We start from the raw sequence: 24222 nt of genomic DNA, 5'->3' as shown, positions 1-24222 counted from the left end.
TGGAACATGAGATTGTAAAAAGCTGACAGTAAGATAACTCAGTTACCGTTCTTGTTGTGCCTTTAGCTTTAAAGGGTTTGAGACAGGCTAGGTTTTACCATGTGTCTTTGTCACTGTTCTGTTTCTGTGAAGAGACACCATGACCAAGGCAACGCTAATGAAAGAAAGCTTACATGGCACTGGAGCAGTAGCCAAGCGCTACATCCTGCTCCTCGGGTAGAGTGGGGGGGGGGCACTTTGTTGCAAGGGCCTTTGAAACGGCAAAGTCCACGCCCATCAACACGCTTCCTTCAACAAGGCCACACCTATTAAAAGCCTTCTAAGGATTTCAAATACTGCCACTCCCTGCTTGCTAAGCATTCAAATACATGAGTCTATGGGGAACATTCTTATTCAGACCCTCACGCCAAACTAAAGAGTGTTTGAGGTGGACACTCTCACTGATTAAAGTGCCCACGAGCAAAACAAAGCAGGTAACTGATCCAAAGTTACGGAGACAGATAAAAATGAAGGCAGACGTGCTAGGGTTCTATCCAGCTTTTAGTAACCTTGTGGCCCCATGTGAGGGGCTAGAGCTTTTTAGCAAAGGTAGTTGTTGCTAAGCGCCTGCTTAAGTCTCACCTCGCACCCTGCTCTGCCTCGCCACAGCGTCTTTATCTTAGTTCTTCCCATGAGTAAGTCTTTTTACCAAGATGACTTCTCCCGTGCTATTCTGTCTGCCCAGAACAGCGTTGGTCCCTGTCTTCATTCTGATCTAAATTCCTGAGTAGAAGCACCCTTGGAGATCTGAAATGAACTGCTCCCCAAGCCATGGTGTCTACACACTTGTCATGATTGTATACCACAGCAATTTCACACTTACTTGTGTGGATTCTCTCTCCCACTACACCGCAACTTTTAGAAGACAAAGGCCATGGTGTATTTTGCTGGTGGAAGCTCTTTGAGTTGCTTCTATGTTTCTCCTTTTTGCCCAACACATCAACCTGTCAAGATGATATAGTGTGGTTTGATCCTGATTTTACCAATCAAATTGCTTGAAGACTTAGAACTGTGGGGGACAAAGCAGACCTAATCAGGGCCCTACTATGAAATTGACTTATAGATGCTTAGACAGTGCTTGTTTTTTGGATTACTAAAAGTGATGCAGTCCTGGGTGTTGTGATAACCACCCTCCCTTCTACAGATAGAGACATTGTCAATAGAAAAACAAACAAACAAAACAAAGGAACAAGCAGACGTGGTTGTATTGGTCATCTTTATGTTGCTGTGACAAAACATCTAACAAAACTATGTGAGGAAAGTTTTATTTTGGCTAACAAGTTTCAGAAGGCCTTCCTTCTTCCACAATGGCGAGGGCAATATGGCAGGATTCATGATAGTGGGAGTATGTGGTGAAGGCTTCTCATCTTCAAGGGACCACGAAGCAGTGTGTGACTGGGACTAAAGGCAAATCCATAACCTTCAAAGACCCAACCCTAGAGCCCTTCTTTAGCTTCTAGGCTGCACCTCCTAAAGGTTCTACAGCCCCCTAAGACATTAAGCCCAGGCAGGGGACAAGTACTCAAAACATAAACTTGCTGGGAAATTTCAAACGAAAGCCGTGACACTCCTTTCCTGATGCCCATAGATCTCATGGTTATGTACCACATCATGGTACAAAATATATTTACTCCAACTTTAAGAATTCTAAAAGTTGCTGGGCAGGTGTGGCACATGCCTGTAATCCCAGCACTTGGTAGGCAGAGGCAGGTGAATCTCTGAGTTCAAGGACAGCCTGGTCTACAGAGTGAGTTCCAGAACAGCCAAGGATACACAGAGAAACCCTATCTCTAAAAACAAAAAACAGAAACGACAACAACAACAAAGACTCCCCAAAGTCTTAACTGTCCAAAATTCCAAAGTCTCTTCTGAGACTAAAGGCAAACTCTTGACTATAATCCTTATAGAATAAGATTTCAAGTTACATCCTTTCAGTATAAAATTGTAGCCTACATGTTTCTTCTCCAGAGTCAGAGCATTGGAGCTGCTGCGGGGGACTGACCTAGGCAGATAGTGGGACAGGTGCACCGACCCGGTGGTGAAGTGAGGTGCTGTTTTTAGATTAGGAATTGCCTTCTCACTCACCTTCTTTAAAAGACGAATGTGGCCGTTAGTCTGTGGTTCTGGCGTGGGAATGGGGATGGGCCTACTCCAAATGTCAGCCTGACTTGCAGGCTCTGTATCTTCTACATGGAAAATACATCAAAGAGCAGCGACTTATGCCGAGAACATCCCAGCGGGAGGAAAGAGAAACCATGTCCTTTCCTCAGGAACACTGAAGTGCCCGGAAGTGTGCTGCCGTCCTATGACAGTGCCAGTAGCAAAGCTTTCAACTCCAGCCACTGTTTAGGTGTTTGAAACCAAGTCTGTTTCTTTTATATTATCTCTTTTATATTATCTGTAAGGAGGTGGTCTTAAAGAAATTAAAAATGGAAGCCACCCCCTCTCCTCGGCTTCCTCAAAATGTTCCTTCCTCAAAAAGAGGAATGGGAGGATAGCAAGGAAAGATTGGGTCGATGTAACATAGAAATGCAACAGGGAAAGCATTGCATCTTGAAGCGCCTTGTCTGGCACTATGTGAAAGAACGACAGAATATAAACACACTGGGGAGACGTAAATGTTTTGAGGGCTACAAAGCAGTTATACTTTGAGGGGAGCTAAGTCATGAAAAGCCTTCAGATGAGGTATTGAACACAGTGATAAAGAGGGTGATGGTGTGTTATATCACGGTAGGGAGGAGGGCTAAAGGGCAAGTGCTGTGTCTACAGAGAACTAGCCAGGTCCAGGTGACAAAAGCAGTTTCAAGTAAATGATGGGGTCTCGGGTCCTAGGCTTGAGAATTTAAATTTTCACTAAGACAGAATAACAAAGCGCCGGAAGTTCTTAAACAGCCACAGGTTGGAAGTATTATCCCCAAAGGAAAAGGTACTTCACATGCTGCTTTCTATTGCCTTTGTAACAGATTATTGCGTGTTTACTGGGTCAGCCCGCATGGCTTACCCCCTTAAAGCTCTGGAGGTCAGAGGTATGGAATTACTCACAAAGAACAAAACTAAAGTGTTCGAGAGGATGGTTCTTCCTGGAGAGAAACGGTTTCTTGCCTGTAGCAGCATCTGAGAATGCCAGTGTTCTTACCTCACTACAAAAGCTCTACTGCTGTTGCCTTGTCCTCTCTGATTTTAGCCTGTTAGCGCCTCTCTCCTAATGACCTTCATGATCACACCAGGGCGCCATAAGTGTGGGGACACAGAAATGGACATATTTAGGAGGGATGCGTTGTTATGCCTGCCATATTTTATTACCAGCAAAGCCAAAACCTCAGAAATTTGAAAAATGACAAGCATTCCTTTGAAATCATATCTAGGCTGTACAGATGTATTCAAGACGGTGGATGAAAGTAGGGCCAGAGCTTATAGTAGTGGGCTGATACTAGAATAATTATCCGTTAGAAAAAAAAAGTCAAGATCATCCTGAGGGCAAATGTTCATATCAGTGATGCTCAGGAACTAAGGCCTGGAGGCCTGGTTAGCCAGAGGAAGCTAGACCTCCAGGATCCCTAAAGGGTCCCTAAGTGGTCCAGGTGCTAGTTGGCTCCTAGCACAGGCATGCAGCAAAGCATCTCCACTATAGACCCTCGGAATCCCACAAACCCAGCAAGATGTAGATGCACCATCCTGGTCCTTTATGGGATGCTAGAGATTTGAATTTATGTCCTTTCACAGCAAACTCTCACTCCCAGCCCTGCTTTTCCAAGTCTTGCTCATGCTTTCAATGTGATTTGTTTTCTTACTTATTTGAAGGGATTTTCATACCTTTCGGAGACTCATCTTGTATTTTACACATGGCAAATATCTTCCATACCTAGATTTTGGTGGTTTTTTTTTTCTTTCTTTTCTTTTTTTCCCTTCTTTTGCTTGTTTTATCTTTTAATTAACAAAAATTGTTGTTGTTACTAAAAAAATATCAATCTTTCCACTGATTGGTAAGTTTGCTATCTAGTCTTAAAATTCTCCTATCTTTGAGCTTGTAAAGTTACTCTTCTATATCAATTTCTAAAAAATTTAAATGCTATTCTCATACCTAAGTCTGACGATGATTTTTGGGTAACAGGTGCTATGATCTGAATGTGTCCCGGATTTCCTACACTAGAAATTTAATCCCCAGTACAACCCTGGTGAGATGGAATTTTCATGCGGTGGGAGAGCCAGGGAGAGTCATGGATCGACACCACCATCTCAGGAGGGAGCTGTGAGAATGCGTGGCCAGCGAAAGGAACTGTGCCCTCTCTGCCTCTCTCTCGCCCTCCCATTTCCCACATCAGGAAGACACATTAAGAATGCCCTCCCCCAATGCAAGTCTCCCAGCATTGGACTTCTCAGCCTCCAGGACTGAAGAATTGCATCCTGGGGCTCAGCATTTAAGAGCGAGCGCTGCTCTTGCAGAAAACCTGAGTTAGGTTCCCAGCACCCGCACTGGGTAGCTCAAGACCTGTGACTTCAGCTCCAAGGGATCCAATGCCTCACCCACACAGACAGCTGGTCTCATAGGCACGTAGCCATGCAGTGACACAGGAGTATACATAATTAAACCGAATAATAACAGAACTTGAAAAACATAGAAATACGTCTCTATTCTCTATCAATTGCTCAGTCTCATGTATTTTGTGAATTTTTTTTCCGTGTGGCTACCCAACCATCCCAGCAGCGCTTACTAAAAAGCTCATGTTTTCCCTCTCTCATATCTAAGTATAAAGTTTCTGGGCTCTCTATTCTGTCCCATTGTTCTCTTACCATCACCACGCCAATACCATACTGCTTTCATTACTAAAGTTTATAATAAATCTTGATCGATTATAAAGCAAATTCTCCCAGGGCTTGACAATTTTTGAACCTTTATGTTTCCATGTAGTTTAATCTATTTGTCAAGTTCCACAGAACAAACAAACAACAACAAAAGATATGATGATTTTTTTATTGGCATTACATATTATTTAAGATTAACTTCTGGAGAACTGTCATCTCTACCATGCTGAGTTTTTAATATACCAACCTGGACTGGGGATGTAGTTTAGTGATAACACACTGACCCATCATAATATAACCTGGATTTGATGACCAATCCCACAAAAGAGTAAATTATAAACAGTAGAAGCGTATGTGGCTCATACTTCTGGAGTCCGGCGATGCCAAGGCTGAAAGGCTGCACCTGACGAGAAATTCCTTGCTGCACAGCATGGCAGAAGGATAAGCAAGCACATGCAATAAAGAGAAAAGTGGCGAAAGGGAGAGGCCCGATTTACAACAGCCCCATTCTCACAATCACTAACCAACCCATCAGTTCATTAAGAAGAGCCTTTCCGACCTAATCATCTTTTAAATGCCTTGCCTCTTATTTTCTACATATTTTTATTGATTATTTGGGAATTTCGCATCATGCCCGCCATCACACTCACTTTCCTAGTCCTCCTAGGTCCACCCCAACCCTTGCGACCTCTCTCCTTCCCCCACTGTCCAAAAAAAGAAGAAAGAAAAACAAACCAAACACAAGTTCATTTTGTGTTGCCCAGACTGGAGCATGGTCAAATTTGCAGTGGGCAGCCCCTTAAAGAAAACTGGGTTCCTTCCCATCCACACCTGTCCCCCAGAAGCTCTCATTGGTGGAGAGCTAAACTTCAGCATCCTTGTCACAAGTTGTTAAAATAGTTCTCTTCTGCAGAGGCGGGCAGACCTCTGAGTTTGAGGCCAGGCTGGAATGAGTTCCTGGATAGCCAGGGTTACACAGAGAAACCCTGTCTTGAAAAATGAAAATGAGAGAGAGAGAGAGAGAGAGAGAGATCTTTAGTTTGTTGGGGTCTGTGTATTCAGATGCTGATTTCTGTGCCCCAAGATCAGATTGCAGTCCAGACATGGACATTGTAATGACCAAAGTTTTTGTAAAGAATGCTCCCCAAGTATGCCTTGGTGGTATGGTGGTGAGCATAGCTGCCTTCCGAACAAGGCTCCCCCAAATTTCTGATTGATTAATAAAAGGCTGAACAATACCATGACTGGGCAGAAGAGAGAGAAAGGCTGGATTTTTGATCCAGTGAGGGGTCTCGGGTAGGGACCACAGGTAAAGGGAGAGAAAGAAGAAGGGGAAGAAGAGAGAGGTCGCTGTGGAGCAGGACAGACCATGAGCTCATGGCCAAGGGAATTTTGCCCTGAGAAACAGCCCTAGAAGGACGAATTGGGAAGTAATATTTGGGCACATGGCTGGGAAATAGCAAAATAGCATAGAGGGTTAATATCTGCTAAGCTTAGGTGCTTTAAAGCTTGTTGAATAAATTTATAGGTATCAGTCTCATTTATGTGGGAATAGATGGAAGAGAAAAACCCCTGTCCCCTTTAAATGAACTTCTTCAGTGGTTTCCTGCTGAGGCTGTTACTTTGTGGGGAGAGGATAGGGGAAAGGATTGTTACTGAAGCCTTCAGTGTTTCTCTTCCTCAACTGTGAGTCTTCGGTCATTGATGGCACTGCAAAAGTAGCTCCCTTGTCCTTTAAGTCAGCAGGAGATCATCAACATTCACATGGTTTCTGGCCTTCCCTCTTAAAAAAAAAATAATGTGTTTGTGGGGAGCAGAGGGTGTGTAAAGGAGAGTGCAAGTTTTGTGGATCCAGAGGCATCAGATCCAGTAGAGCTTGAGTTGCAGGCCATGTGAGCTGCTGGCACAATGTAGGTGCTGGGAATTGAACTCCGGTCTTTTGCAAAAGGAGTACACCATCTTTTGTTTTGTTTTGTTTTGTTTTGAGACAGGGTTTTTCTTGGCTGTCCTGGAACATGCTGTATAGACCAGGCTGGCCTTGAACTTACAGAGATCTTCTTGCCTCTGCCTCCCAAGTACAGAGATTAAAGTCGTGTGCCACCACTGCCCTGCTGGAGTGCACAATTTTAATCCCAAGTGGCAATTCCATTTCAACCTGAGCTTTGAAGAAGACAGTTAAACCACAGCAATGTTCATTTCTGTTGGGTAGGATATATTTGACCTCACACTATAGATAGCCTTCTCCAATTCACCTTGCGTTTTGGAGGTCATCCTATAGTCACCATTCTCCTAATTGCATACCACACAGAGGTGGTAAGACTATAAAACAAGACAGCTAGTCCTATTCATCATCTTTTTCGTCTACAAAAAAGTTTCTGCATGAAAGATGTAATATGCTAGTTAGATTTCTAGATTCTAAACAATGGAGGCCAACTCTGGTTAGTTAGAGAAAAAGGACTTTAATCAAAAGGACATTGGCTAGCTCATAAAATTGATGGAAAAGCTGAAGAATGAGCTCTGGACAGGGACAGGAACCATGGGAAATGAGGCAGCCAGAAATAGAGAGCAAATCAATACACAGGAAGAACATGGTTAATATCCAAGTTTCTGTCATTGGCACAGCCACCACTGGACATTAGATGCTGCTCTTACTGTTTCCGCTGCCACCCATGGGAAGCTTCTACCCTGCCATTTGGTTCTCCGTGTTACTCCATTGTCAAGGACTTAAGTAGTATCAGCTGGCTAGAAGATGATCTCACGTCCAAATGTTAAAGATGAAGGAGCCAGGGAAGGAGCTGTTGGTTGGTTTATACTGGAGGCTCCTTACTGGCACATGTTCTAACTGGAAAGTGTGGTAAGCTACCCCGACACAAAATGAGCATCATAGGAAATATCAAAATCAACATATCTGGTTACTGCCCAAGGAACGGAGTCATATAATCTCTTAAGAGCTGTGAGACTCTTGGACCCTGCTTTTCCTTGGAACAGGAGACTATGCAGCCACTGAAGTAAAGGGGGCTGGGTTGCTCCCTCTTTTGCTCTGCAGAGCACCATTTTTGCTCCAGTTCCTCAAGTTGTGGTGACCCTGAACCAAAAAGTTATTTTTGTTGCTACTTTATAACTGTAAGTTTGGCATCATGATATAAGTATCTGTTTTATTCCAGTGGTCTAGGTGATCCCTTTGAAGGTCTAAGGCAATCCCTGTGAAAAGGTCATTGGACCTCCGGAGGGGTCATGACCCACAGGTTGAGAACTACTGATATGGAACGTCAGTTATTTTGATTTTTTGATCATTAGTGCAGACAATGCTGCATTTTATAAATTTTATAAATGCATAGTAGAAAACGGCAGAAGTAAGCTGAGGATTATTTCAGGAGTTGGTGGAAACCCTGTCCTAATCTCCAGCTAAAACTCATTTAATGATTTCTTTTAAAAGATGAAATGCAAGTTAGCAACTCAAATAGCAATCTTAAAAATCACGCATTTTAGCAGAATACAATCTAAAAATATACTAATTTAATAGTTACATGCTAAGGGATGATGATATAAAAATACTACAAGTTTTTGACCTGATTAAACTATTATGCTTTTGTAACTGTCTGTGTGGGGCCAGGGAGCCATGGGACCGGCGGGAGAAGGCCTGGAGCAAGAGTGGGGTCGAGGTGTGTCCAAACCCCAGAAAACTCATTCTGAGATTGACAGGAGTAGCATGGCTCTGCCTCTGTCCTGGACCTGCATGTCTTTGTGCCCTTCACCCGTGCCTCACCAGAGGAGGTCACAAAGCAGGTAGCCAGGTTAAACTTCCTTTCCCATTATGGCGTCACTTCCAGCAGCACCTGGAATTGGAATTCCTCCTCATGCTAATGAGGCATCCCCAGCACCAGGGCCTCAGCCAATGATGTACACTCACCTCACCCTTTCGCCCCTAGGCACCTCTAAGGGTTTAAATAGCCTTTGTTTCCCTCAATAAACTAAACCAGTTCTCCAAAGCTCTTCCCAGGGGTGTGTCCTTTACCCAAGCACTTCCTGGCTGACCAAGATCCTGTCTGCACCCACCGGCCCCAGGTAAGCTTCCCTCCCTCCTGGCCAACTAGGTGGGCAATGGGCTGGCTACCCGGAGGGATTGAAGTGAATGTGTGGGGAGTCATGTCTGCACAGTAAAAACCTTGCAGTTCGTAACAAGCAGTAGCTGTATCCGTATTGCAGTAGTGGGCTCATCTTGCAAGGCTGCATGGAATTGTTGCACATAGGGCCCACAGCTGAGTAAGGCTTTTGTTGACTGTCCCTCCTTCCCCCCACCCACCCTGGGCACCACACTTGGCTTTTTAAATGTGGGTTCCGGGGACTGAACATAATTTCTCATGCTTGCAAAGCAAGCACTTTCCTGACTGAGTTATCTCCTTGGCCCTCTGCCTTGAAATGCTAAAACAAAATAAAACACAAATAAACCAAAAGCAAGGGGCCCGTGTTACCCGAGCCTTCACGTTTTGTATCCAGTTTTGTGTGGGAGTCAAGAGTTCGGGCAGGCACCCAGTAGGAGAGGGCTAGAGATCAAGGTTCAGAATGCAACCTTTTCCCCAGTCCCCATGTTTACTCTGTGGCCCCTTTGCCCCTTCAATGAGCCTGGTGTCTGCCAATCCTCAGCCCTCTCCACCTCCTTTTCTATCACAGTGAGGGAAGGGACTGCCATCTGCCTTGTGAGCAAGAGGTAGAGACGTCCAGTTTCACTGCTTTTGTAATTCTGTGTTTGGAATCACTTTGCTTTCTGAAGTGATTTTTTTTTTTATCTCTGTTGACAACAACAGAGTAGAAATTTTATATTAATTCCCAGTTTGCCTATTCTGTAATTTTGTTAACAATTGAAGCCTACAATTTAGGGAGCTGGAGAGACGGCTCAGTCAGTAAAGTGCTTGTTCTGTAAGCAAGAGACCCTGAGTTTGTATTCCCACCACCCACATAATGAGCAGGATGTGGTAATGCATGTTTATAACCCTAGCTCTGAGGAGTGGACATGGCAGAGCCCAGGAGCTTGTTGGCCAACGAGTCTAACCAATCAATGAACTCCAGATTCAGTGAATTGTTCTGTCTCAAAAGCAAGGGGGAAAACAATTTAAAGGAGACACATGATATCAACCTCTGGCCTCACTCCACATGGGGACACACATATATGTGCATTTATACATATAAAAAAACTACAGGTCAGTCTATGGGTCTCCACTGGCTTTGCCTTCATGTATAGAGTTGACCAACACTGAGCAGAGGAGATGGGTCTAATAGATGGAAAAAGGCTGAAGAAAGTAAAAACAAAAGCAAAAAATGCTTTTTTTTAACTTAGGGAGAGGAAGATTGAGCAATAAAAATAATGGATTGTTTAACGTCAGCTTACTTTAGGTACATTTTAATTAGTCAGCTAATTAATTGTGCTGGGGTTTGGTCCCAGAACCTTTCATCTTAGGTAAGTGCGCTACCACGGGGCTACATGCACAGCTCAGTTTCCAAATTAAATAGATTTGTTGAGGTATGGTTGCCTCAGATGCTAGGGTGAACGACTCAAGTCTTTTTTTTTTTTTTTTTAGCTTGGCCTGTGGGACTCGTGCTGGAACTTGGACCAAACCGCTGACCTGTAATTTTTATGTAACGATCATCTCTGCTCTCATCCTTTGCCCTTGTGGTTTTATGCCTTTTGTTCCTTTGCTTCGATTTTGCACAGTTTTGGGAGGTCTGAGGGGTAACACAGGTGTTCCTTGAGCCAGGCATGACTAGCACTCTCAGTTTAGCTCCCACAGAAACACCCGCTCTCCTCCTCACCACTACAGTTGTTGCTGCCTTATGTAATAATTAAATTATGTAACCGAAATTACATGTATAAATGGCATTAGGCAGTCTATGGACAAACCTATTGACTCTTGGTACGCACGTAACTTACTGGGAACAGAAGTATGTGGCCCTTTGTTAGTTCACTTTACAGGGAGAATGAGGATTGTGGTTAGAGGAAATGGAGCCCAACAGACTCTGCTCTAGGTAATGAGCATGACACTCATCTGTTGTCATGGACACCTAACTGATTCAGCTCTGGGACAACCAAGTTACAGAAGTCAACCTGCCTTAAAAATGCCACCATCAAGCAATTGCCATCTCTTTAGGGCAAAGGTCTTTCCTGCCCTTGGTGGATGCCCCTGAAGTGTTCAAGCTCAGTACCTGGGGTCTCCCGTCATATCTAATTAGCAGAAACCCCTTCCTTTGCCTTATTCTTCTCATTGGACTTTTGGTTTTGGCTCTGAAGGCTTTGCACCGTCCACTCCCTGGAGTCTCCCTGTCACAGGTACCCGGCTCCACCAGCTGCTAGTCCTCTGTGAACTCTCGGGGGACAAATATATCCCTGGCTTGGGAGAGGTGAGAGGGAGTGCAAATGCTTGATAAACTTACTTTTCTCTTAGCATGGCTTCCCTCTCTACAGATAGTTACTGTCACCATCCAAACTTCTGATAGATTTCCTATCCCAAGGGATTTCAGCTTTAAAACTTGTGTCCCTCTGTGAGCAGTTCAATGGAGGTTCTGAGGAATATAGAATATCTGCCCATGTTGAACTGCTCATGTTTATCCTTCTCCTTACTCTGGTGACTTTCTATTTCTGAAACTCTTCATCTTCCAGTACCCCAGAAAATAGAAATCTCCGTTCTGAGCTTTCTAGACAACTTTGAAAAGATGCGTACTTAGCCTTTTCCTCTGCATAGCAACCTGTTTGCTCTGTGGTTAATATGCAGACAGAAGCAAATGAATGTGAATTTGCTTTTGTAAATAGCAATTAAAGCAGGGAATTTGGGGGGGGGTAAAGGTTAAATGTGATTAAAGTCAAGCTGAGAAAACTGCTGAATGGAAAGAAGACTCATAAGGTCAGATATGCTCAAATCCTTCAAGGATGAAAAAGGGAGAGCTTGGAGACTATTAAACTTCAATAGAGCAGTTGGAGCATCACTTACTCCTAGAAGTTATTTTTATGCAGTTACATAGGTGTCTTAGTCAGAGTTGATTGATTAAATAAAACAGAACGAGCTAATGGCGAGATGAAGCTATATTAAATAAATGTAGGTTTACTGGAAGCAGAATGAGAGGGGTAGGGAAAGGGAGAGAGGGAAGAGGTTCACTCAGAGAGATAGAGGGGAGAAGACACAGAGGAGGGGGAGAGAAGGGGGAGAGAAAGGGGTAGAGGGCAGGGAATGCCAGCCATGCCCTGCAGCCGGTAGGAACCTAAAAAGAGTTACTATCGCTGCGATGAAGCACCATGACCAAAAGCAACTTGCGGAAGGAAGAGTTTATTTCACTCACAGCTCATCATCAAAAGCAGTGAGGGCGGGAACTCAAGCAGAATGTGGAGGCAGGAGTGGAAGCCATGGAGGAATGCTGCTCAGTGGCTTGCTCAGCTTGCTTGCTTTTAGAGCCCAGAACCACTGCCCAGGGATGCACCATCCACAACAGGCCGGGCTCCTCCGCATCAATCACTAATTAAGAAAATGCTCCAGGCTGGACAGATGGCTCGGTGGTTAAGGGCACAGTTGCTCTTCCAAAGGACCCGGGGTCAATTCCCAGCACCTACACGGCAGCTCACAGCTGTCTGTAACCCCAATTCCAAGGGACCTGACACCTTCACACTAATGCACATAAAATAAAATAAATTTAAAAAAGAAAATGCTCTATGGGCTGGATTGTATGGGAATTTTCTCAGTTGGGGCTCCCTCCTCTCTGATGACTGTAGCTTGTGTCCAGCTGACATAAAACTAGCCAGCACTATAGGTAAAGTCAATGGTTCTTCAAGGGGATTTTATTCTTTGGGGCAGAATATACGTATACGTATGTATGTACATATATATATAATATTTCCACCTTTCATAGCTTATAACCTTTTCAAATATTCATTTTGTTTCCATGGGTATACAATCAGATCCCTCGGTGGAGAGGGCTCCTGGCACAAACCTGTGTGCCAGCACAGGGGCTTTCACAGACTCAGGGACTGTGCATGAGCTCAGTTACTCTTTACATCAGTTCATGAATGAGGAGCTATTACTGTGTTAATTTACTAAATGGTGAAACAGAGGTACAAGCTACCAACAATAGCAAGTAGCAGCTTTTCTAGAAGGAGTAGGATGTGTGGGTGAGTCAGGCCGGTAAGTTCTTAGGATAGTCCATGTGGAAAATAGTTCCACTTGTCTGACTGACCAGTTAAGTCCTATCTGAGTATCTTGTAAGCATTTGCCTTTAAAGAGTGACTGCAGAGAGGATCCCTGAAGTTATGAGTGAACACGCAAGAAACTTTCTAGAGACTGTATGATTATTATTTGTTTGCTTTTTGAGAAAGGGTCTCCTGTGTAGTCCTGGCTGGACTGACTGGCCTCACACTCATAGAGATCCCCCTGCCTCTGCTTCCTGAGTGCTGGGATTAAAGGTATAAGCCACCATACCAACTGACAGTATGATTATTTGATAATGAATGTTTGATGAACTTAATTTGGGAATATCTGAAACAAGGCTGCAATCCATGGGTCTCGACCCCTATGGAGATCACAGATATTTACATTACAATTCATGACAGCAGCAAAATTACAGTGATGAAGTAGCAATGAAATTAACTTTATGGTTGGGGTCACTACAGCATGAGAACTGTATTAGAGGGTCGCAGCATTAGGAATGTTGAGAACCGCTGCCCTGGAGCAACCTAACTGGAGATCATGACGTCTGCCTAACAGACACCAATGTGACTGCGCAAGATGATTTAACTTGTAGCCCTCTTCTTCAGTTATGAAAGAGGAAAACTTAGTCCAACAGAGTCAAATGGTGTCATGTGAAAATTTATCAGAGGTCTCACAGAAACTCACAGGGACATAGCCTCTAAGATGAAGACTAGTCTGCGATGTGAGAGAACTTAAACTATAGGTAAGACTTACTGTTAAAAACCCCAAACAAGCAGCAGTTCTAAAACTAAAATCCTTCCTAATGTAGTGGCACAAAACTGCTGCTTGAGACTTGGAACTAAATGTGTAAATTATATCATCTGTAAGAACAAGAGCTATCAGCCGGGTGTGGTGGTGCATGCTCGTAATCCCAGCACTCAGGAGGCAGAGGCAGGCAGATCTCTGTGAGTTTGAGGCCAGCGTGGTCTACAAAGTGAGTCTAGGACAGCCAAGGCTACACAGAGAAACCCTGTCTCGAAAAACCAAAAACCAAAGCAAACCAAAACAACAACAAAACAAAAAACAAAAACAAAAAACCCAAGAGCTATCTTAATTTTGGTCCTAGAGCAAGCACAACTGTGTAAGCCAATTCATGTGTGTGTGTTTGTGTGCCAGCCGTATGTTGATGTCTAGTGTCTACTTAATTCTCTCCATCCTGTTTTTTTTTTTTATTTTATTTTGAAGAGCTCATTGATTGGCTAGGCTGGCTAACCAGCAAGCTTCCTGTCTCTGCCTTAAGGTGCTGGGTGACACCTGCCCGTTGCTGAGCCTGGCTTTGACACAGGTGCCAAAGATCTCAACTCAATTCCATGCAAGCACTTTACCAGCTGAGATGTCCCCCGCTCTATAAGCCAGTTCTTCACAGTTATGAGCACAGTGCTTGGCTGTAATCACTACAATGAATCCGCAGACTCTTCAGTTAGTGATGGAAAAAAAGAGAAGTGTACCAAGATTGAACAAACACCATGCACTGTGGTATCCTTTATTTAGAAATTGTGAGCTAACTACAGTCGTAGCATTCTCGGTCACCATTTGTATGGCATGATAAATTGAGAGAACATTAACACAATCCCAAGAAGGCATTAACCTATAAACACACGTATAACCACCCATGCACACATAAACACGACATACGCACGAAGATTACAATATAAACACAAAAGTGATGGAAAACACTTTGAATGCTCTAAATCAAGTTAAAACCCCTTTATTATAATAAACTGTGGCAATACTGTGGCTATAATGAAAGATACTGTAACTGCTTAAGAAGCAAAAAATGAAAAGTACTGGCAATTTAGCAGCTAAAGTAGGATGGATAAGAAGACTAAAAAATATCAAATTTCTAATGTTGGTACTGTGTAGGATTGCACAGAAGTAATTTAAAATTGATTTTTTAAGGAACTACTAAATATCCTTTAAAATAATTAATCTGATGCACTTTACAAACAGTGGAAAAGAAAATAGTATTTGGAATGTTACACACACATACACACAAAGGAAACGTACTAGGATATCAGTTTATGGTCTTTGTTTATGACCTTCAAAAAGTTTTACAAGGGAAAAAAAGTAAGTGCCAATGAAGTGAAAGAAAGTAAAAATTGCTAAGGATGCAAGTCTGTGTGCACTGATCAAGTTTAAGAATATAGCTCAAGGTTGGAGACAAAGCAAATGCACATTGAAGAAAGAAAACAAGGGTGGACCCCAGAAGGCAGGCCAAGGTCTTTGAAGAGTGTCGAGAATGAAGATGTATTAAACTCAGACTGTCTAGAAGGAGACAGCCATGCACACTGAGTTCTACGGTTGCTCACCACTTGAAATCAGTTTCATAGTGCCCAATAAATAATTAAAACCAGCATTTCAGCAAACTGGTCTTTCTACGTCCAGATGCACAGATCTTTACTGCATATGCAGACTGACAGTTTGTTAATGGCACAAATATGCATCATCATTTAAGGGAAAAAAAAAACCACATCGGCAAGGATATTCTGTTTTCTTCATGGATTCTCATACAAATGTCTGAAACTGCCAGACGCTCAGAAATTAGAGTAAGTTTAGTTTCCTAAGGATTTCAGAAGAGAGATTTCCTCCCCCAGGAAGCCAGAGTCATCCATGAGCAGGGAACCTGTTTTCAGGATGAAGGAAACATAATTAATGTCCTCATTGCTGCAACTCATGCCAGGTTTAGAGTCAGGAGAGCCGGCAGGTGGAATGGGGAGAGAAACGGGGGGGGGGGGGGGAGGAAGGGAGGGTTTGCAAGTGTAGGAAGGCAGAATGCCTCCTGCGTCAGAATGAGAGACAGCAGGATGGGACAGGACTGGTTCTCTGGGTTGGTGGGTTGGGGGGTGGGGTGCAGAGAAGCCGGGAAGCAGGGAAGCCGGGCTGAGTTGCAACAGGATGAGTCCTGATAGTGGCTTTATTTTTCAGGGTACATTCAGTTCATGTCTGACTTTTTCCAGGGAAATATTTCTCTTGGCTATTTTCTCTTTAAAATCAAATCGATTAGACAAGTTGCTGGTGATTTCCCCCAAATGGAAACTAGCTGCACTAGGGTTTTAAGGTGCTATCTAATTCAAATTAATGCCCGTCAATAACACTGCTAGGTATCAACCGCTGTTGTCGGCAGAACAACCTCCAAATGGCCTAACTAGGTAATCTACCACACTAGGTGCCTTTTCTAGCTTGGGTTTTTTTTTGAACTTTAAGGAATTAGTCCTTTTAAAATGACCTAGTAACCGCTTCTGTTTGGCTTTGCTTCACTCCTCCTCCTCCTCTTCCTCTCCTCCCTCCCCCTCCCCCTCCTCCATGGTCTCCACGATGAGCTCTGCAGTGCAGGTGGCCTCCCCGAGGCTGTTGACCGCCTTGCAGGTGTACTTGGCATCATCGTCCCCACAGACATCGCTGATGATTAGAGAGCAGTTGCCGTCTTCATCGTAGTCTATCTGGAAGTGGCGGGACTCCCTGATTGACTGGTCATCCTTGAACCAGACAACCTCAGGGTCCGGGTACCCTGCATCCCAGGGAGAGAACACAAATTGCAGAGTCTGTAATCCGAAACTCTTATTAACTCAGTCGAGTGGCTCTGAAGCTGCCTCTGTTGGTTAAAACATGATGGTGGCTCCTAGGATACATTTCCATATTTATGCTAGAGCACAGACATATGTTGCAAAGACTCATTTCTGAAACCTCAAATAGAATAGTCTAAGTTTGTTTTTGTTTGAGACAGGGTCTTGGTATGAAGCCCAGGTTAGTTTCCAACTTTCAACCCCCCTGCCTCTGCCTTTTGAGTGCTGAGATTACAGGTGCGCACCGTGAATTGTCAATGACACTTACAATGCCTAACTGTCAGATGACACCAGGCACTCTAGAAAGACAGTCCAAATTCTAACAACTAAGGCTAGACAGCTTCTTGATGAAAGTAAAATCTTTTAAAATTAAACATATACAAGCTTAGCTTAAATTTGAGTTGAAAGTTAAGAAGACAAAACAAAACAGGTACGAGAGGTCTTTTTGGAGTTGCATAAATTCTAAAAATTGAGTTGTGATAAGTTGTTGCATGATAGGATTTGGGAAAATAGTTTACTTGTAAATCTGGAATGGATTAATTTATGATATACAAATATTAACTGCATACAGCAGTTGATGTGTATCTAAAACAAGAGGCTGAGGAACTGGTAAGATGTCTGAGAAAAAGAAAACCTATCTTATTATGATCCCCGTGCAGGTAATTTGTTTGTCTGTTTCTAGGGATGAGTCCCATTGGTTGTCCCTATGTTACACACTCTATAGAGGTCAGTGTTAAAAATATATGGAATAAAAACATGTATATATATATATATGTTACATATCTATATCATGTGCGTTATATATTTTAGAATTGTGTGTGTAAACATTCGCCACCAACTTTGCTTATGTGTGTCTTTAAATATGCAACGTATTACAATGTCTTGTTCCTAAATTTTGTAGAGGTATTCTTAGATGAAGAAAGCTGTAGCCCCTGGCAGTATAAAAATTATACGCATAGCTCAAAAATTCTAGTGTTCTTTTCAAGTGTCATTTTGTTTTTATCAGAGCAGCGTCCATATGCTTTAGTTTCTCACCAGGGTTACAGTCACAAGTTATGCAAATACCAAGGAGATCATTTCAAAGAGAAAAGAACAACAGATGTAACCACGCTGTCACGGTACATTCCAAATTTCAAAGGGGGGAAAACCTCAGGAGACCCAGTAACAACCGCGAAGGTCTCTGTGACTGGCCTTGCTCCAGTGCTTTCGGCGGAGTCCCCAGGGCCAGGGCCAGGGCCAGGACCTGCTCATCACCACTGGAGACCTGTGAGATCCCTGAGACCATGGGCCTGCAACTTTAAGATGCTGATTGCAGTGACACATGCACACACACACACACACACTCTAAATTAAGTTGTGCTGTGCTTTGGCCTTGTATCCCCTCCCCTTGAAGCCACAGGAGAAATGAATGCTCGTATGGAGTAACTGGCTTCAAGTATGGAAGTCACATCGACAGGACCAGGCACAGTGCAGAACCTCCCGCCAGCCCCACAGAACTTCTAAAAGTCTAGTGTTTCCTTTGCTCAGGAGAGGCCTCTGGCATTTTGCCACCTCCGCCCACACCCACACTGTGCATGACAACTGTCCCTCACACTCTTGCACTTTAAGCAGCTCTCTTAAACTTTCTCACCATGCTCCTAAGTTCTCTTACCTTAAGGCCTGACCATGACAGGCCAACAAGCCCTCACTTCTAAAAAACCCTCATGCTAGTCAGTGTGTGTATATGCGCTTGTGTGTGTGTGTGTGTGTGTGTGTGTGTGTGTGTTATAGGTGACTGGACTCAGGGCCTCACACATGCCAGGCAACTGCTCTCTCTACCACTCAGCTATGTCCTCAGCTATGTAGTAATTTCATGTTAGATCCTTTCCTGAATCGGCTGCTCTCCTTTTTCTTTGTTATAAAAACATCTTTTTTTTTTTTTTTTTCCAAAGAAGATGATGAAAGGAAGATCGCTTCTTCCTTCCTAATTTCAGGTTACTTTACTCAAAAGGCACAGAGAGTCCCAGTACTGGGGAGTCACAAAAGCACAAGATATGGCTCGCTCTGGCTGCCGCGCTGGGCGGTGTGACCTCGGGCAGGCTGCTTAGTGAGGTCTCAGGCTTGGTCAGACCGCAATGGAGATAACCCTCTGCTTTGTTGGCACACATGCGCACAGCCTTGAAGCTGAGAGGCCCGTCTCATCCTGCCCCTTATCTTTTTAGAATGTTGCAATCTGTTGGAACAGAAGGGCCCTTGTCACCAGCCTTTTGCATTTCTTGGGTCCTGTTCTTTGATCCCTAAGGTCTCTGTTCTTGGATCACTCACTGCTATGTGGATGCATCACTCCTAGGAACAGAGACCCTACACAAGAGACATCAAACAAGGAGCAGAGCACACACTAGGAGGGGGGCCCTGTGTGCCGGGGTCCTGACTCTCCTTATGACACGCTCCTGCGCACCTTCTCCCTTGCTCTTACCAACCTACCATTTTCCTCTTAGCTCCGAAACCTCTTCAAAGAGTTACCAGGTCTTTACTTTCACACATGTGGCCCCACAGGACCCTTAGGGCCACTCCAGATGTTGGGTATCATTGAACAAATGAGTGGCCTCCACTCAGCTGCATTAGATCACCATCCAAGGTCACACATCTTGATGACAAGCACGTGAGCTGGCTGACACCAGCCGTCAGACTTTTGTGCCAGCTGTCCTTCCAGAGCCTCTTACGGGCAACCCGCAAGCTTCTCGGTGGTTTGCAAAGTTCCTGTTATGTGTGTCCTACAACTAAGGAGGTCCATGGTAGCTCATTTAAATATAGGTCTAGTGAACTGGCCTGTGGGGAAGTCACTGAGTAGCACTAGCCCTCAGGAGGTTGGAAGAGCAGAAACTGGCCCTTTTGGACAAGTGTCGCTTTGGGTTTGGCTATTCCCATCACTCAGGGCAGTGCAGGCCTGACATCTTACCCAGGGTTCCATGTGTAGCCATCCCCATGTATAGCAAGGAGGGATGGGCCACAGCTTACCTTCAATCTTGCAGTCAAATCTAGCAGCACTTCCCTCCACGACTTCCAGATCCCGAATGGTCTTAGAGAAATAGGGCTTTACATGGGGCTTCTCCTCAGCAACGGCCTCGAGGAAAGCCTGGGAGACATCTTCTAGAAGATCAGGAGGGGACCAGGTCATTTCTTTGTTCCTTGTTCTCTCATTGGACTTAAAAGGTCTGTCTGTCTGTCTGCCTGCCCGCCTCTCCCTTTCTTTCTTTCTCTTTTAAAGTTGCTGTAATTTAGCAAACAGTGCAGCTTCGGGAAGTGAATCATAGCACGACTTTCTCCTGGGATGAACTGGCCCCCTGCCAAGTGCTTTTTGGCAGCAGAGAGCATTGTGCCCAAAAGAGGGAACTGCTCAGCCTCCCCCTTCCCTGATGCTGACACACTGAAAAAGAAAGTCATCTTTAAAAAGGATTTTTGGCTGAACTTCGTGGTCTTCAGGACTTGGTTGAGGGTGTGAGAAGGACAGAATCCACCACTTTTCTGGTCTTGGTACCCTTGGTCTTCATTTTGTGGCAGGCCCGTCACCAGCTTCTGAGAAAGCTGCAAAACAACTGTAACTCTCCAGAGCTCTCTTTGCCACACCTATATAGCCTTCAAGGTACACAGCTGCAGACTAGGGTGTAGGATAGGTCCAGGAAAAAATAAAATAAAACCAAGCCTCGGAGGAGGTTCTGTGTCTTTCCCCATCCCTTTAGACTATTTCTGGCTCACCCAGAGGAGCAACAGAAATGCTGCAGCTAGGAGAATGTTCCAGAGCAGCCAGATGCCCTACCTTGTACACAAAACAATTCTAGACTCAGTTTCCCACCTGTGGGTAGCAGAAACTCCCTCACAATGGGCATGGGTGGTATATGGCTCAAGAACATGAGGGCCATCCTCATGCATGTTTAAAGTACCAAGAGGCCAGGGCCTTCACTGTGGAGATGGCCGGGGTAGCTCTTGCATGTAGCAGCTAGCAGCTCGCCCCATCAGTTCCGGGAGGGGCCTACTGACCCATCAGCCCAGGCCACACATGTTTCAGCTGCACAATTGCTGTCATGGAATCTGGCCTGTATGAGTTAATTTTTCTTTAAAACAAAAGCATAAGGCAGCGGAAATTGAAAAGATATTTTTAAAATATTATGTAACCATATGTGATTTTATTTTATTTATTCTTGTCTATCAGTATACAAAAAAAAAATCTCATTTTTATAATGAAAAAAGAAAGCTCTTAATAAAGCCTTTCTCAAGTCTTCCACAAAATGTGGGCAAAGGAAGCCGATCATCTAGTTCCATCAAACAAATAATAGCCTTTCCTCCGAAAATAGTTAACAATTAAAGAATAATTACTAGAGTTAATAGTTGTCAGGGAAACCCCAAAAGTCCTTTTGAACTTGTCACTGTAGAGCGTATTAAAAACCCAAACTAAACCCTAGATTCTTAAAATGCTCCTTTCCCAGCAACTCTACCCCTCTCGAGGTGGAACACCGTGCCCCCTTACCTTCAGACTCTAGTTTCTCTGCATTGATGGGGCTGGTTGGTGATCCTGTCGAGGATTTCCTACCACTGAGCCCTGATATCATTGCCATAGAGGACAGTCTTCCAATGGCTCTCACAGCATTGCCCGTTTTCTGGAAAATAGACACGGAGGTTGGACTCAGGCGGTGTCCCTGGTTCCAGTGGGCAAGTTCTGATCAGAGGTGGAGAGCCCGGGCTGGGAGAAGCAGCAGCTGGATGCAGGGCCTGTGGAGTAAGCCCAGCCTAGCTCTGCTCACACTGTCAGCGTGTCCGAAGATGTTCAGAGAATGGAATGGGTCCTGGAACTGATGTGCGCGTTAATGTGACTAAACAAGGTCAACATGAGACAAAAACTCTTTTCATACTGTGCTTCAACTCCCATAAAAGGGATAGTTTATATAAAGCAACTGCAGCCTGAGACAGCTCCAAAGACTTATTGCTGACTGGGCCCAGTGGGGCTGTTCCTCATAAAACAATGCCTGCAGTAGGATTTCAACTGCTCAGAGAGACAGTTACTACAGACCCCACGGGTCCAGAAAAATGAAGCAGCATTTTGTTGACCTTGGGCAAGCCACTTGACCTCTCTAGGCTTCAGTTTCCTTCTGTGAACAAGGAAGGGGTTTGGCAAGATGGTCTCCGAGGTCCCATTTAGCTTTATTTATGATTAGGATACTTTAGAGATTTGAGGAAACACCCAAGCTGGCCCCAGCGCAAGCCTGTGGTTGCACAGTGGAACCGTTCCTCCCTAGCGGCCACTCTGGTGTCTGAGACACTCAAATGGGCCACTTGGGAGAAGGTGGAATTTCTGCTGAACAGCATCAGAATTTGTCACATAGTATCTGTGCAGTGTGAAAATTCTACCAAGCCCAGGATTTGTAGCAAGAGATGCTTGCTCCATGATGGTACCGCTGTTACTTATCATCCAATAGTTTCTCAGCCATTTCCGAAGATCAGTAGCAGCAGCTAGGATAACCCAAGTCTCTTCAGCAACCAGAGACTGGCACCCATGAAGCCAACTTCACCTCAGACTGGCTCCTTGTCTGAGCAAAGAAGGAAACAGCCTCCTCATGGGCAGATGCCTTGCCCTCATTCTGGGGACCTCATACTGTGCTAGTAAAACCTCTTTGCTCCTGAATTAATTTTACATACATACATACCTATGAGTTTCGGTGAAGCCCCACAATACTGACTGTTTGGAAAGCCGGTGTTTTTAGCAAAAAGCGACTGATTATTTCAAAAGTGAAGAATTTCAGAATGTTGAGGAATCATACAAGAGCATGTGTGTCTGTGCTGGCGAGCATGTGCCTGTGTGTGTGCACCTTAAGCGGAGACCCGCTGTTACAGTCATAGCTGCTTCTCTATCCTGCCCTCTGCCCTCCTTGTTGCAACCTACTTCTGTGCACTTTGCACGAACACTCAAACTGGCTCTACTATCCAGCCATCGCCCTCCTCTTGCCCAAGGCACTGTGGAGGGAGGCCTGTTCGTGGCTCTCTGCTGGCACAGTGAACAGAACCCAGGGGGCTCCAGGTAGGGTGGGCCGGCTGGTTGCTTGCTTTGCCAGTTGTAGGGCGAGACATCCACCTTTCCTCATGGGGACCTATGTTGTCCTGGGAACTGATAAGATGGCATCGGTCCCAGTGGAACACCTAGCAGCTAATCAGCTGATCTTCCCTTGTCAGCTGACCATCCTTTTTCTCAACATATACTGGCTTGTTCTGGGCTCACAGTCAAACCCAGAGGGTTCCTTCCCAACAAGGAAGCACTCAGTACTCGGTGACCTTGTCCAAGTTAGGTCTCCCTTCTCTGAGGCTTGGTAGCTGGATTTTATACAGCATCAAGACTTTTAAAATATTTGTTTATTTTTATGTATATGAGGGCTTTATCTTCATGTTCACCTGCACACCAGAAGAGGGCACCAGGTCACATTATAGATGGTTGTGAGCCATCATGTGGGTGCTGGGAATTGCAATCAGGACCTCTGGAAGAGCAGACAGTGCTCCTAACCACGGAGCCATCTCTCCAGCACCAGAATCAAGATTTTAATCTCCTCACAGCTCTAGTTTTTTCCAAAGGACTTTTGATTCCTGCTCAGAAATGTGTAGCAGGACCCCCATACTCTGCCTTGAGTCCACAGGCTCCCTGGTTCCAGACATGTGCTGCGGGACTGATCAGTACTCTGCTCACTGCATGCTGTGGAGAGGTGATGCCTTTCTTTCTTGGTTTTATTTTGTAACCAGATTACTAATGTGAACTCAGCAGGAAGAGGCAAACAAAAGTTCAGTATTTCAGAGGGAGCAGTGAATGCATTAGGAGCACTATCACGTGGAGAAGTTGCCTGCCAGCAGGCACAGACATTCATTTAATTTCTTAAGTGGGGATATTTGCAAGTGCTTAGTAAGGAAAATTAATAAATAAAAGTTGACATCAGAGTTCTTTCTGAAAACAGATAGTAAGGAGCTGTCAGAACTGTCCAGTCCAGTTGCGTGTTTCTGAGCTGAAAACTAAAGGCAGCTTCACAGAGACCTTTGGAAATTTTGGAACAAAAATAAACAGGGCCAAGTTTCAGTCCTTGAGCCTGTTTAGAGAAAGGCTACTTTCTTTGTTGGGGGACAAGCTTGGCTAAGGCTGTGATCCTGTCAGGCAATGTCTGTCCAGGCCTCCCAAATATAGTCCCAGTTCCCCAGCTCTTGGACGGCCAGCTAGGATGACCAGGACCATTGTCCCAGGACTGTTCACCTCCCAGGATTAGGCCTTTCAGAGCAAAAAGCCAAGCAATGCCTGGCAAACTGAAGCAAGATGGTCTCCTAAGCACCAGCCCACACGCATCTTTCAAGCAGCCTCAAGATGACCGACTGATAAGTATATGATGGCCATGAGCAGTCTCTGTGTGTGTGCATGTGTGCGTGTGTGTGTTTATAGTGGACTCTTAATATTTTATCCCCTGCTATTTTTATGCACATTGCTGGGGTCTCTGTGGTTTCTAGAAAATAAACGGAGCTAACTTTAGGCTTTTAATTTCCAGTCTTCATTTCTTTCTCCTCCCCCTCCCACACCTAGTCTTTCACATCTG

General features: G+C 44.5%; 1 protein-coding gene and 1 pseudogene across 4 annotated transcripts in view; one reads left to right on the top strand and one right to left on the bottom strand.

Annotated features, from left to right (window-relative positions):
* Nucleotides 1–139: 139 nt before the first annotated feature.
* On the top strand, nt 140–2318 carry LOC110547246 (MICOS complex subunit Mic10-like; annotated as a pseudogene).
* Nucleotides 2319–14520: 12202 nt separating this feature from the next.
* Nucleotides 14521–24222, bottom strand: part of Mylk (myosin light chain kinase) — a 231307-nt gene continuing 221605 nt past the window's right edge. For 3 of the 4 annotated variants that reach the window (XM_021634632.2, XM_021634630.2, XM_060370314.1), the window contains 3 exons: nt 21135–21264; nt 19628–19759; nt 14521–16575 (listed from right to left, as the gene is read on the bottom strand). In XM_021634632.2, coding sequence (XP_021490307.1) covers nt 16322–16575; nt 19628–19759; nt 21135–21264 — 516 coding nt within the window. In that variant the 3' untranslated portion in view covers nt 14521–16321. The remainder of the gene's footprint in view (nt 16576–19627; nt 19760–21134; nt 21265–24222) is intronic. The other variant, XM_021634634.2, reaches the window with a different exon arrangement.

Source organism: Meriones unguiculatus, chromosome 17 (genome assembly GCF_030254825.1).
Source record: "Meriones unguiculatus strain TT.TT164.6M chromosome 17, Bangor_MerUng_6.1, whole genome shotgun sequence".
NCBI classification, from domain to species: Eukaryota; Metazoa; Chordata; class Mammalia; order Rodentia; family Muridae; genus Meriones; species Meriones unguiculatus.
The sequence above is the reverse complement of the archived record's forward strand: the minus strand, read 5'-3'. Positions and strand labels throughout refer to the sequence as shown.